The sequence below is a fragment of the Bubalus kerabau genome, chromosome 11 (assembly GCF_029407905.1).
Source record: "Bubalus kerabau isolate K-KA32 ecotype Philippines breed swamp buffalo chromosome 11, PCC_UOA_SB_1v2, whole genome shotgun sequence".
Classification (NCBI taxonomy): Eukaryota; Metazoa; Chordata; class Mammalia; order Artiodactyla; family Bovidae; genus Bubalus; species Bubalus kerabau.
The window spans coordinates 63,455,163-63,470,082 of NC_073634.1; the positions used below are offsets into that span (position 1 = coordinate 63,455,163).

At 40.5% G+C, this 14,920-nt stretch overlaps 1 protein-coding gene across 6 annotated transcripts in view; it reads left to right on the plus strand.

Moving 5' to 3' along the window:
- Nucleotides 1-14,504, plus strand: part of COMMD1 (copper metabolism domain containing 1) — a 177,922-nt gene extending 163,418 nt beyond the window's left edge. For 5 of the 6 annotated variants that reach the window (XM_055540409.1, XM_055540412.1, XM_055540415.1 and 2 more), the window contains one exon: nucleotides 14,280-14,504. In XM_055540409.1, coding sequence (XP_055396384.1) covers nucleotides 14,280-14,387 — 108 coding nt within the window. In that variant the 3' untranslated portion in view covers nucleotides 14,388-14,504. Of the gene's footprint in view, nucleotides 1-13,704; nucleotides 13,787-14,279 lie in introns of all 6 variants that reach the window. The other variant, XM_055540410.1, reaches the window with a different exon arrangement.
- The last annotated feature ends 416 nt before the right edge of the window (nucleotides 14,505-14,920 follow it).

Genomic DNA, 14,920 nt, shown 5'->3' on the forward strand with positions numbered 1-14,920 from the left:
GGCAGAGGATGAGACGGTTGGATGGCATCACTGACTCAATGGACATGAGTTTAAGCAAACTCCAAGAAATAGTAAAGGACAGGGGAAGCCTGCCATGCTGTGGTTCATGGAGTTGCAAAGAGTCAGACACAACTTAGCAACTGACCAACAACAAAATATGAAGGATGTTAAAGGTTTAAATTCATGATTTAACACATTTTTCTTTTTTTTTCAATATTTTTTCATTCTCTTTCCTTTTTTTAAAAAAATGAGATTATAACTGCCATATAACACTGTATCAGTTTCAGATATATAACATAATGATTTGATATTTTTATGTATTGCAAAATGATCGTATTTATCTTTGTGTATTCTAAAAGTGCCTATAAATGCTGATGTGATTTTTTTCAAGATGAATAATTTGGTATTCATGGGTTAGATAACAAGGCAGAATTGGGAATTCCTTCTAATTGTAGACGGAAAGAACCCCAGATTTAAGTATTTTGGTTCAACTGATTGTGATCTGGGAGGAGTCTCAGGGAGCTCCATACATCAGTCAGTAGAACAGCAAAAATAAATGTTGCCTCCAACACCTGGTGATGGGGACAAGTAGCTATATATATAAAACTAAATCCTCTCTGCCTCCCCTCATAGCCACACACACACAGATAGAGAGAGGGAATAAAAGGCCATCTTGCCCCAGAATAAGAACTTAGTCTCTATAATGCATCTCTGCATATTAACCTTGGGTTATCATACTGTCAACAGTCAGCTTCCTTTTGAATCTTTGTTAAAGTTAGTCATAGACTAACTTTCACATGTGGGTACTTAGTTTTTATGTTGTTATATATCAATGTGAGTCAGGATCGTGAAATGGTTAAGTGCTTGGCCTCTGAAGCCAGACTTGGGTTTTTTAAAAACTGGTTCTACCACTTATTACCTGTGTGGTCTTAAACAAGTTGTTCATCTTTCCTTATCTGTAAAATGGGGTAAAATTCTCACCAATGTGAAATAATACATGTAAAGCACTTAGTGTCATACCTGGCATTTTGCATGTCTTCAACAAATGTTAGCTATTGTTATCACTGCTGTTAATATTATCATTAGTGTCATTTCTAATGACATTTCTTGCATTTGCTTATGTCTTTCAGATTTCTCATACTTTTCCCACAATCTCTCCTACTTCTGCCTTCCAGGCTGACTTCTTTTTAATTGAGGCATTTCATTTTCCCCCAGGGTTCAGAGATCATCCTCGAACCCCCCTCAAGCTTTCCTATTCCTTCCATTACTTCCAAAACCTGCTAAATGAATGGTGACAAAGAAAGAAATTCTTCTTCTTCACCAGTTAGGACCTGACTGCCTGTTCTGTCTTTCGCAAAGGACTGAATTTATAATCCTCGTTTCTAAAACTGTGGGCAGTAATAAGTAAATGAGGCCTTACTTTTCCTCCATAAATTGGATCATAAGTATATCAAGGCTCTTGAGAGTCCCTTGGACTGCAAGGAGATCCAACCAGTCCATTCTGAAGGAGATCAGCCCTGGTATTTCTTTGGAAGGAATGATGCTAAAGCTGAAACTCTAGTACTTTGGCCACCTCATGCGAAGAGTTGACTCATTGGAAAAGACTCTGATGCTGGGAGGGATTGGGGGCAGGAGGAGAAGGGGACGACAGAGAATGAGATGGCTGGATGGCATCACTGACTCAATGGACGTGAGTCTGAGTGAACTCCGGGATTTGGTGATGGACAGGGAGGCCTGGCGTGTTGCGATTCATGGGGTCACAAAGAGTCGGTCACGACTGAGCGACTGAACTGAACTGGACTGAAGTATATAAAAACCCATAAAATCCATTGCATAATCTGATGAAATCTTCCAAATATAGCTGAAAAGATCTGATTTGGGATTAGATGGACAAGGTCTGTCCCTTCTAGTTCAAAGTACCTTTCCTCTGGCTTGGCTTCTTCCTAGTAACAGGGCATTTCTAAGGATCAAATGAGGTAGGTCGTGCGTGGGAAACAGCTTTTTAAACTGTAAACACAATGGTGATGGGAGGGGTGATTATTACATATGGACAAAGGCCCCAGCAACCTAAGTGATGCCAGGATTCAACCTCGACAATAAAGATGCTAGCTCCAGAAGTTCACAGTAAACTCTTTGAGCTAGAGAGGCTAGTGACTAACTTCATTCAGTGACTGCAAGGCCTGTCTTCTTCCCTCATCCTCATATTCTCTGACAGAATGTTGTGTCAGATTCCAGGTCAGTCTTCAGGGATGGACTTTGGGACACAGAATGGCAGAAAAGTACTAAATAGGGACAGGGAGTGAGGATTAGGAAAGATTTCTTTGGTGCCGTTTTCCAACCCTCATCCTGGCAGCCCTTATTGATTAAATGACATTTCAAATTCAAGTTCAGTAAGGATGAGGCCAGATATGGCTTCTGCCACACTGGGCTGGCAGACCTGAGCAGTCAGAAGATAGCTTTTGAGTGTTTGCGTGTGTCTTTCTTGTTTCTAGACTATTAGAAATTCTTTTCTGTAAAGCCTAGACTCGTATGAGCTTATCATCATCATCATCATAACTGCAAACACATAGGTGTGATGCCTGATAACACAGTGCACTCCAAGCATTGGGGATTATTATGGAGTGAATTGTGTCCCCCACAAATTCAAATGTTAGAATGACAGTTCCAGCCTACAGTGCCTCAGAATGTTACTGTATTTGGAGTTGGTTGGAAGCCCAACAAAATTAGTCCCCACTCTCCACAGCCTTGCCAGGAAAAAAACAAAAAAACAAAAAAACCGCATCCCAAACTCTTTCTCCCCAAATCAGTGCTTTCTGAATTCAAAAGTCCCCTTATTCTTCATCATTTCATCCTTTGCCCTCCTTGCATAGCTTCCCTTGCTTCCTCTAAATGGAAGGGAAATGCTGCTTTCTAACTGTGCCTAGTTCTGCTTAATCATGCTGTCATGAATGACTTAAAAGAAACCACATTGAGGAAGCTGGGAATAGATAGGTGGTGCTATTGGCAGAGCAATGGAACTGGGCTCTAATTGGACATCATCTAGTTGTCTTCCTCCTGCCAAGGAGTTTGTAATTCATTGCTTCACTCTTGTCTTTTTATTGGCTGTATTAAGGTGTTTCTCCCATCATAATCTCTAAGTTATCAAGAGCCCCTTAGAAAGCAAGTGCCATTGCTTACTTGTTCCTGCCTAATTAATGGTATCGCCTAAACAAACTACTCTTGATGAGGTGTTTTTTTAAATCTTCTTTATTGCTTTCATGTAAATATATTTTAGTTTGTTTGTCAAAGTTGTTTGCAAATGAGTTTGCTCTGGAAGGTACCTCATCAGGAATGATGAGAGGCCCCAATTTGAACTTCAAAGTAAAATTAACAACACTCTGTTTCTCATGTGCTAAAGAGTTTTGTCATTTGGTTTCTCTAAGATTTAAGTGAAATTTCTCCTTCCCTCAGTGTGATTTGCCTTTTCAGCTGTTTCACAGTTGATCCTCTGGTCCTTTGTCCATTGTCACATGAGAACTAGTTCTACTTAGCCAGAACTCTGTATTATTTCCTGAAGATCAAACAAGAGCACCTTATAATAGTTTTTTACCAAAATATATTTCAGCCACAGTATTTCAAAATACAGAAAATCTTAACAGCTAAGTATTAAATCCTGCTGAAAATGAAGTTATAAAATGAAGTAGAGCACAGTGTTTTGTAGAAATCAGCCAATAATCTCATTGTGTTGAGCTTTTAGTGTTTATATAACTTGTTTCCATTGATTTTTAATATTTATTTATGATTGGTTTACAATATTCGTTTGATTTCTGTCATATGTCAGCCTGAATCAACCATGGGTGTACATATGTCCCCTCCCTCTTGAATTTCCCTCCCACCTCCCACCCATCCCCACCCCTCTAGGTTATTACAGAGCCCTCTTTTGAGTTCCCTGAGTCATACAGCAAATTGATTTTCTTTTGTCGGGTGTTTCTAAAATACTAAGTGTTGTTTAGTATTTATGTAGATCAGTACAAAATTGGGTCTGTCTAATTAGTTCCCAGTCTAATCTGTAAATGTACACTAATCAGGTTTGAAAGAGTCCAAATTGAGGGTCAAATGTAGGTGTCAGTTGGCAGTGGGTTGAATCAAAGAGCTGGGAGTTTCAGGCTTCATGTAAGTGGGGCTAGTCTTTGGATTTCTTTTGTTTTTAGTGGTAAAAAGAAGACTGATGTACCTTTACCTTTCACTGTACACTGACAGAGGCGTCCCAAGGTGGCTCAGTGGTAAAGAATCCGCCTGCCAATGCAGGAGATGCAGGCTCGATCCCTGGGTCGGGAAGACCCTCTGGAGGGGGAAATGGAAACCCACTCTAGCCTGGAAAAACCCCATGGACAGAGGAGCCTGGCAGGCTGTGGTCCACAGAGTCATAAAGGAGTTGGATGTGACTGAGCACAAGCACATACACTGATGGTGAGCAAATAAGTGTCAAATTGCTCAGAAATCTTGGAGGAAGATGAGTAATGATAGTCTTAGTTTAGCAGTACAGAATTTGGCCAATGAAAGAACCTCTCATTCTTGTAAGGTCAAAACTATTTTCTCCCTTTCAGAAACAAGTCAGGTTGCGTGGGCCAAAATACATGCTCCATTTGACCACACATTGGCAGGACAGTCCAGTTTTCTTCTAGGTCATAACTCTGGATTTTTTTCCAGCTAAGAAATCTATAACCAAAAGAATTTTAGGGTCCTATTCTTGGAATACTCCTACTTTCTCTCTTCTTAGAAATTCAAACAGCTTTGAGTGGACAGTGTTCTTGGAATCTCATTGCCTTGTTGGGTCACAGGCCCTGAGCTTGCAGATGAAAATGAAAGCACCCCACGTGTGTGTGTGTGTGTGTGTGTGTGTGTGTATAAATTCAGCCTTTGGTTTTCATTGTGATTATCTTGCTAATGCCCGCTATAAAAATTCACTAGGTTTTCCGGATGATCAGGTGATTAGAAAGGCATGGAGAGTGTATATCTAGGGTAAGACTAGCTTAAGATCCTTCATCTGTGGATCTGTGCATCTGATATGAGAAGGATTTGCTTCTGGTATTTCCCTACTTTTATGTTTCGTGCCCTACCTATTTGTCCCACTTCCCCCAGTTCCTCTTAATGGTAGGTACCATGTGTTTTAAGGCAGGCTACTTGGGTTCATTCTTCCTGGAGGAAAATAAATGTCCTAATTTAAATGATAGAAAGGTGTAAGTGACTTTTTTGTATTACCTCTCCTGGGAATATTTCTGTTTTAAAGACATTAAGCTGAGAACAGTAGTCCTGGTTACTAAAGGAAGGGAAATATTTGGGATAAGAAGATCTTTCTGGCTTAAATTACAACTTTATGAGTATAATTTTCCAAAGTAGTTATGTGAAGTCACAGAGTTCCTCCTAATAGCTCTAATATCCATTTCTAAAAAACCTCCTGCAGAGCTGCTATGATTTGGTCATATTAACTAGTTTTTAAGTTTCACTTCTTTTTCGCATTTTGTAGAAATACTTAAAAGATGGCCCCCAAAAGAGGAAGTCAAGCAGCAGAGACCCAGATAATCAGTTCCTGAATAAAGAAGATCTGATGTTATTTTATTTAAAAATTGTGCCACTTTATGTAAAACCCACGTGCACTACTTAAAAAGCTGAAATTAGGTCCCTTAGATTTGTTTAGCAGTAGCTTACATCAGTGGTAGATCTGAAACTCCCTGGATACCCGATGTCTCTCTTCTCTCTTGAGTTTCTAGTTAACTGATTAAAAATTCATGTTTTCTCATAAAATTTATCTTTTAATGTAATAAGAATTTGTGAGAGAGCAGACTTTTTAATTTTTAAGCACTTTAAACTCCCGTTCTCAAGTCATCTTCACAGAAGTCCTTTGAAATGCCTGAATAATGTAATCAGAAAACTCAGTAATTGTTATCTAGTGATGGTTAATGCTTTTATACTACACCGAGAATACTCTCTCCTCTTCTAGGAGACTGAGGGAGTGTAGATAAATACTTCTGTAGGAGCTGCTCTGGTTCTGAAACTACCATCATCTTAGTCCCATATTTGATCTCAGCACATGGGGACATCTATTGAGTTTTGGGGTAAATCATTTTAATTTAGTTGCTCTGTCATTAAGTTTCAGTCTTAGCTTCCATAAGAGACTGATTTTAGTCTTTTCTGATCTTCAGTAGAATAATTTGCTTTATAATTTATAGTATAATGTTTTTCCCTTTTGGAAAATTGGTAAAGCATGCTTTTTATACAGTAAATGTAGGATTTGTCAGCTATTATATTTGAAATGAGGATTTCCTCATTAAAAATGGCCCGAGTAAGGGCCATTGGTTATATTAATAAGATGTATTGCTAAAAATCTGTGTTGAAAGATTCAAAAACATTATAAATCACAAATGTTCCTTTGGAAAGTATTGTTTTAAGCTGCCGCCTAAGCTATCCATTGCTTTAGATTTAGGGTATAAGGACAGGTTGTAAAGATGAGGGCATTAGTCTGGTATCAAGACCTTTGATGCAGATTCTTAATGAAATGTCACCTTGCACAGTTGTTACTACTATTGTTGTTTTTCTTCTTTTTTAATATCAAAGTGCTATTATATAAAATTTAATATCAAATTACAATAGAAAAAAATTAAATACTGATGCTGGTTCATACTGTCATTTATCACTTAAGAGGGCAGCCTTTCTACCAACTTAGGCATGATAAAAATTCTTGCCCTGCTCATCCTTGCAGTTTGTATTTAGTGGTTATGTACTTTCACAGTCTGAAGAAAATCATCTTAATGTCTATACTGAAGTAGTGATTAAGGCCAGAAAGTAAAGTGGGAGATAAAGAAACGATACCCACACATAGAAAATACTGGAAATAGCCAAGGAAAAGGAGTTGGGAGTAGGGGAATAAATATCCTGACCTCTGTCTTCTCTTGTCAAAACCCAACTGTAAACCAGAGAATAAGAGAGTGACACAATCTTAGAGAACTTGGAGCAAGGCAGAAAAAGGTGGGGAATGGTACGAAAGTGATCGCGGCGAGGCAGCAGTGAGCCGTGGCGTGACACGAGATCTTAATTCCCTGCCCAGGAGTTGAACCTGGGTAGCCTGGATGAGAACCAGGAATCTTAGCCACCAGGCCAGCAAAGGCTAGAGGCTAGGAGTTACTTTCCCCTGGATCTTTGCCCCCAGTGAAGAATGCATTTATCACGGAAGCAGAAACTGTAAATGTAGGTACAAAGTTGATTATTAGAGACATAGCACGAGTGGGAGAGCATACAGAGAAATAGTTTTTTTTAGTTAAGACAGAAACAAGACAGACAGAGATGCACACCCAGAGAGAAAGTGTGTAGGTGTCCCCTTAGTGAGGAGGAGCTCAGTAAAGAGGCGATTAAGCTACTCATACAGGTCAGTTCTTCCGTTGTCTCCCTTCGAGCCTGTTATCTGGTTTCTTTTTCCACACTTGACCTACCCTGGGATCCTTCCCTGGGTTGTGCATGCACCCCTCAGCCAAGATGGATCTCAAAGTGAAGGCTTCTGGGAGGAGCAAGACCAATTATGGCCTGGCTTTATCTCTTGACTTTTGACTCACAAGGAGCCTTTCTGTTCATGTGTAGTGTCTCCCTTGACCCAAAAGAGGAGGAAGTAGAGATCCCTTAATGCTTTACTCAAACAGGGTTTTGCCCCTCTTTGTCCTTGCCATGACTATGACCTTAAGATGTTTACAAGAAACAAACCCTGGCTATTTACCTGGCTGTTTATATTTCAGAGAGCAAACAGGAGGCTGATTGTAAATGACTTACTTAACTGAACCCCACCTATTTCTTGTCTCAAGAAATGGTAACAGTTGTTAAGTAACCAGCCAGAAGCCCACTTCTTTGTGTCCATTGAAATGTAAACGGGAGGCCAGTTGTAAATGTCTAACCTGGAGCCCATCTATCTCCTACATCAAAAGGACAAGTGAAGAATAATCAGCACAGTTTTCAGAGAACTATAAAATTTAATTTTGGACAAGTGGTTCCTTATGAAGTAACTTGGAGGATTCTTTGCTACAGAGAAGCTATTTCCAGGTCTCCTGAAGGAGTTGGGAGCAGTATTGGTATAATTCTGAGAAAGTCGCAGAAAGTATGGGAATGAGTGGTGAACACAGATTTACCTATGAAGCTGTTTTAAACTTCTCTGGTGGGCAGTATTCAAAGCCCTGGCTACCTTATTTATTATCTAATTCCTCTTCAAGACACCATTGTCAATTTTGACCTTTGCCAAGTGTTCTTTCTCTTTCCAGAAGACTCAGAGTGGCAGAGCTGCAGCTCAGAGGATTAATTTCAGTTTAGGAAAGGACAACCTAAACAGAGGGATAGGCTTCATGGCTAAAACTTTGTGCTCAGCTAAGAGTCTCTTTGTGTCAGTAAATGCAGCCAAAAGAAAAATTGGGGAATTGCTTTATGAAAACTGGTCACCAAATGTGGCCTTCTGAATTAGTATTGGTGGAGAAGGCAATGGCACCCCACTCCAGTACTCCTGCCTGGAAAATCCCATGGATGGAGGAGCCTGGTAGGCTGCAGTCCATGGGGTCGCTAAGAGTCAGACACGACTGAGCAACTTCACTTTCACTTTTCACTTTCATGCATTGGAGAAGGAAGTGGCAACCCACTCCAGTGTTCTTGCCTCGAGAATCCCAGGGATGGGGGAGCCTGGTGGGCTGCCGTCTATGGGGTCGCATAGAGTCGGACACGACTGAAGCGACTTAGCAGCAGCAGCAGCGGGATCTTACGGCGCCCTTTCCCACTTTCATCCTCCATTGTCCACATTTGGAACATATTAGAATTTGCCAAAGTTGTATTATAATGTTAAATATGACCAATAAATTGGGATAGATCTTTGTGGAAACTTTGCACAGGAAATAATATAGAAGATATAGGCTATAAGATTTCTATTTTGTCTTATGTTGAATTTATTCTAAATGGTTCCACTTAGATTTTTAATAGGGCATGGCAGCCCAATCCAGTATTCTTGCCTGGAGAATCTCATGGACAGAGGAGCCTGATGGGCTACAGTCCATAGGGTCGCAAGGAGTCAGACACGACTGAAGCGAATGAGCACACAGGTTTTTAATAAGTCACTTTTTGTCACTATAGTATTGTTTTGCCAAAGAATTCATCAGGGTATGCGGCTGGACCTAGATGCTGCTGCTGCTACTGCTGCTAAGTCACTTCAGTCGTATCCGACTCTGTGTGACCCCATGGACGGCAGCCCACCAGGCTTCCCCGTCCCTGGGATTCTCGAGGCAAGAACACTGGAGTGGGTTGCCATTTCCTTCTCCAATGCATGAAAGTGAAAAGTGAAAGTGAAGTCGCTCAGTCGTGTCCAACTCTTAGCGACCCCATGGACTGCAGCCTACCAGGCTCCTCCATCCATGGGATTTTCCAGGCAAAAGTACTGGAGTGGGGTGCCATTGCCTTCTCCAGGACCTAGATAAAAAGGTCTTCTAAATGATAGTACAAACAAAAAGATTATTTAGTATGTAGATGGAGAAACCAAACACTTGCTTAATAACAGCCTTTAATTATTATATAAACAAATAATCAGTTATATTCTCTGACCTTGCTGGGAAATGAGTTTAAGCTAAAAAAGTAAAGATTTAGGCTTGACACATAAGAGTTTCCTGAAAATAGAATAGTTATCTGGGAAAGGAGTTCCTTAGGAACATGTAAGATGTCCTTTTCTAGATGTCATTAAAAGCTAGCTTGGTTTTTTGTTGTTGTTGTTAGTTTGGAGAGAGTAGCCCCTCAAGGATCTCTTGTTAGGATTTTATGACTTTTTAGCTTTTGTACTTGGAAAGAATATTTGAATAGGTTACCTTTGCTTTCTTTTCTAATTTGGAATAGAACCCTTGTGTTTAATACATTGCTGTACTCATGATCAGAGTACAAATTCTTAATGATGCATCTGCTTATTCACCTGCTAACCATTAACCCTTGGAGTGCAAGGAGATCAAACCAGTCAATCCTAGAAATCAGTCCTGAATATTCATTGGAAGGACTGATGCTGAAGCTGAAACTCCAATACTTTGGCCACCTGTTGCAAAGAACTGACTCATTGGAAAAGACCCTGATGATGATGGGAAAGATGGAAGGCGGGAGGAGAAGGAGACGACAGAGGATGAGATGGTTGGATGGCATCATTGACTCTATGGACATGAGTTTGAGTAAACCCTGGGAGTTGGTGATGGACAGGGAAGCCTGGCGTGCTGCAGTCCATGGGGTCGCAAAGACTTGGACACGACTGAGTGACTGAACTGAACTGAACCATTTTCTGACTCTATCTGATGATGTATCTACACTCTACTAAGAAGCAGGTTCTACATTTGATTCAGATACTTAAATACAGGAATTTAGTCTTATCATCTTTCATTATTATGACTAGTTAGGCCCAGATCAAGATAGATAACTTTGAGGAAAAAATCAAGTGTTTCCAATTGCTCTTTTACTTCTTGCATCTGGTGAAAAGCATCATTTGCATTTCTAAAGATATTTTTCAAGTGCTTTAGATGTATTTTCTGCAAGGCACCCCAGCCAAATGCAAAATTTGGACAAAGCTCCATTTGATAAGCCCCAGTTTAAAGGCTCCTGATTTCCTGATAAAATAATTTGGTAGCATAACTAGATGAAGCCAGGCTTTGATAATGCAGTTTCAAGTAAACTGTTTCTTCAAGAGTCATGTATGGTTATAGGTGTCTTTCTAAGACTGTTAGTCTGTGTTGTTTCCAGGGGAGAGAGGTGAAGTTTGAGAGTGCATGCAAAATATTTGTTTAACTTTGGACTCTGTTTAGCCTGCTTCTTCTCTCTGGTATTTGATTTCCCTTAGAAGTGAACTGAGCTTCATGAATACTTAGAGGTCCAATCAAAGATCATTTGAATACTGAAAATTACAACAATAAATGATCTTTAGTCAGAAAACATCCTGGCTATTTATTAAACTTTGTTCAGATTTTTCTATCTCTAGGAACATTGTCCTTGATAAGCTCCTCCCATATAAATGGAAACGCAGGTGATTTATTATTGTAGCAGGCTTTATCTCACTGAGGTGAAACATGGGTTACATCATCTCTTCTGCCAGTTCCTAAATATATATGTCACTGCTGCTGCTGCTAAGTCGCTTCAATCGTGTCCGACTCTGCGACCCCATAGACAGCAGCCCACCAGGCTCCACCGTCCCTGGGATTCTCCAGGCAAGAATGCTGGAGTGGGTTGCCATTTCCCTCTCCAATGCGTGAAAATGAAGTTGCTCAGTCGCTTCCGACTCTTAGCCACCCCATGGACTGCAGCCTACCAGGCTCCTCCGCCCGTGGGATTTTCCAGGCAAGAGTACTGGAGTGGGGTGCCATTGCCTTCTCCAATATATATGTTGTACTCTGGTAATTATTAGTTCCTAGACAATTGTTTCAAAGACCAAATATTTTTAAATGTTTTAAAGTCAGGCTAAAGATCTGACATGGACAATGGACTGGTTCAAAATTGGGAAAGGAGTATGTCAAGGCTCTGAGTGACTTCACTTTGTTTTTTCACTTTCATGGATTGGAGAAGGCAATGGCAACCCACTCCAGTGTTCTTGCCTGGAGAATCCCAGGGACAGGGGAGCCTGGTGGGCTGCCGTCTATGGGGTCACACAGAGTCAGACACGACTGAAGCGACTTAGCAGCAGCAGCAGCATGTCAAGGCTATGTATTATCACCCTGCTTATTTAACTTCTATGCAGAATACATCATGGGAAATGCTGGGCTGGATGAATGACAAGCTGAAATCAAGATTGCCGGGAGAAATATCAACAACCTCAGATACGCAGATAATACCCCTCTAATGGCAGAAAGTGAAGAGGAACTAAAGAGCCTCTTGATGAGAGTGAAAGAGGAAAGTGAAAAGGCTGGCTTGAAACTCAACATTCAAAAAAACTAAGATCATGGCATCTGGTCCCATCACTTCATGGAAAATAGAAGCAGAAAAAGTGAAAACAGTAACAGGTTTTCTTTTCTTGGGCTCTAAAATCACTGTAGATGGTGACTATGGCCATGAAATTAAAAGACACTTGCTCGTTGGAAGGAAAGCTATGGCAAAACCTAGACAGCATATTAAAAAGCAGAGACAGCACTTTGCTGACAAAAGTCTGTATAGTCAAAGCTATAACCATTAGTCATGTTCAGATGTGAGAGTTGGACCATAAAGAAAACTGAGCACCCAAAAATTTATGCTTTAGAATTGTGGTTTTGGAGAAGACTCTTGAGAGTCCTTTGGACAGTAACAAGATCAAACCAGTCAATCCTAAAGGAAATCAACCTTGAACATCCATTGGAAGGACTGATTGTGTAGCTGAAGCTCCAATACTTTGGCCATCTGATGCGTAGAGCAACTCATTGGAAAAGACCCTGATGCTGGGAAAAATTGAAGGCAGGAAGAGAACGGAGCGGCAAAGGGTGAGATGGTTAGATTAGATAGCATCACTGACTCAATGGATGTGAGTTTGAGCAAACTCTGGGAGACAGTGGAGGACAGAGGAGCCTGGCGTGCTGCAATCCGTGGGGTTACGAAGAGTCAGACATGACTTAGCGACTGAACAAAAACAATAAAGTTCTCATAAAACTGAATGAAGAATAAGAGGCTTTCAAATCTGAGACCTGTCCTTAATTTAGCCACGTGAAGTACCTAATTTGCCATACATCTGCATTTATTTCCAAAAGGAGATAACCCTGCCTGTAGCTCAAACACAGGGAACATCTTTCTTGTTCTTTAAATTCAACTAAATAAAAACCTGGCAGTTTCTAAACTCACATATGAGACTATCCCCCTTTCCTATTTAAATACATATTTGAGGAAAAGTTCCTTGTAGTTAAGGAAAGCTGCCTTTCCTCCCTTTGAAAAACTCATCCTCCCTTCCCTCTGTACTTGTTGCTCCTAGGGGATGTTCAGTGCCATCAATATGGACACAGCACAGCTGCTCACCAACAGCAAAGGCACTTTTACAGAATCAAATCCTGAGGGTTCTTCTAGATGATGACAGAGTGAATCCCTGTCTTTGAAGGGAGGGATCCCTGCCACTTTGGACAGGATTGGGAAATGCCATTTATTGATAAAGGAAATATAAAGAAGAGAACATTGACCCGGTGGCTATGCCATCAACAAACAGAAGGATAATAGGCTTGTCATTTAACGTGCCTGAGGCCTCAATTGTTTACCTAAAAAACAAGGTAGCTGGTCTCTAAAAATTCATACTGCCATAAAATTACATGGTTATTGATCTTGAGGACTTTGAATATGGTCCTCAGATTCACTCAGAATCATACTTTTCCCTTGTCTCTGAAATCAAAGTTGACCTAGAATTTGTCCAGTGTACATGAAACTTGTCACACACTTCAAAATGTCACCACACTTTTCTTTAATCTCTACCTAATTCAGGGTAGATTGATCCTAACAGTGATTAAAAGGAATGTGTTTGAGGAAATCTTAGGAGACTTGGCTTGCAGCAAGTGGAAAGGCCTCAGAAATGTTTAAGGCTGTTTTCAAGATCTGGTTATCTTTCAGTTATCTGGTTGATGTTTCCCAAGAAACTTGTTCCAAGCTTGTCATAATTTCTAATATAACCGCTAAATCAAAGAGAGCAATTCCCAGGCAAACAGAGAGTCAAGCCAAATCCTCTTTCCATTGTTTTTATTACAGGGTGCTATGGAGACCGCATGGACTTTGGAGTCAGCCAGAGCAGGGAGTTCACAATCTGACTATGCCTTTTTCTGATTTTGTGGTACATGTTAACCTTCCTGTGTCCCAGAATCTTCATCTATAAAACAGCAATACTTAAGTTGTTTGGTTGCTCAGTCATGTCCAACTCTGCAACCCCATGGACTATAGCCCACCAGGCTCCTCTGTCCATGGAATTTCCCAGGCAAAAATTGAGTGGGTTGCCATTTCCTACTCCAGGGGATCTTCCTGACCCAGGGATCGAACCCACATATCCTGCACTGACAGGCAGGTTCCTTACCACTGAGCCACCAGGGAAACCCAATACTTAAGTACTTACTTTAAAAATTATTTTGTATCTCTCTTTAGCATTTATGAAATATCTCATAGAGGTAGTTTCATTTAGGGGATTGTGTGGGTAAAATATCATTTAGGTTTTGAGACCTAAGTCAGGCTTGCTGGGTATAGGCCCTGGCCTTTGGAGCTAGGTCATACCAGATGCAGAGCTTTGGATAGTTTTGGGGATCTTGTCTAAAATATCCTTTTATGTTTTCCAGGAATCTGAATTTCTGTGTTTGGAATTTGATGAGGTCAAGGTCAATCAAGTCCTGAAGAAGCTCTCAGAGGTAGAAGAAAGTATCAGCACACTGATGCAACCAGCCTAGCTGAAGATGGAGATGTTGAAGCAGAGGTGTTCATGATCCCTCCCCAAAGGGGGATGCTTTTTTTAAAAAAGAAAAATCGTATTCCCCCAATAGTATTAAATCCTCAAGTTCAAATCTTGCCTGCCTCTGCTTGTTGCGATTTCTCTGTCTCCCTTTCATTTACTCTTACAGTTGATCTCCTGCAGAAGTCCTTATCCTTCAGCACACAGAGGCACTCATAAGAGCATTTTTTAAAAAGGACTTAAGGAGCCTATCCTCAGAGACTTGAATCCCCCCTTAGACTAGGGTGGGATCAACTTTAGAAACCTTTGTTATGGTGGGTTATTCCTGGGTAGGATTATAGGAATTTATACATGATCAATCATGTAAGAATTTTTAAAAGGGAGAAAACATTTTACTCATGCAAATACAGGCTGACCAAATGTGGCCTGAAACTGAGGCCTGAGGAGCCTGCCTTCCCTAGAAGAGGTTTACTGACCTTGGTAAGACATGAGATGCTTCTGGAACTGATTCAGGCATTTGTATTAGTTCTG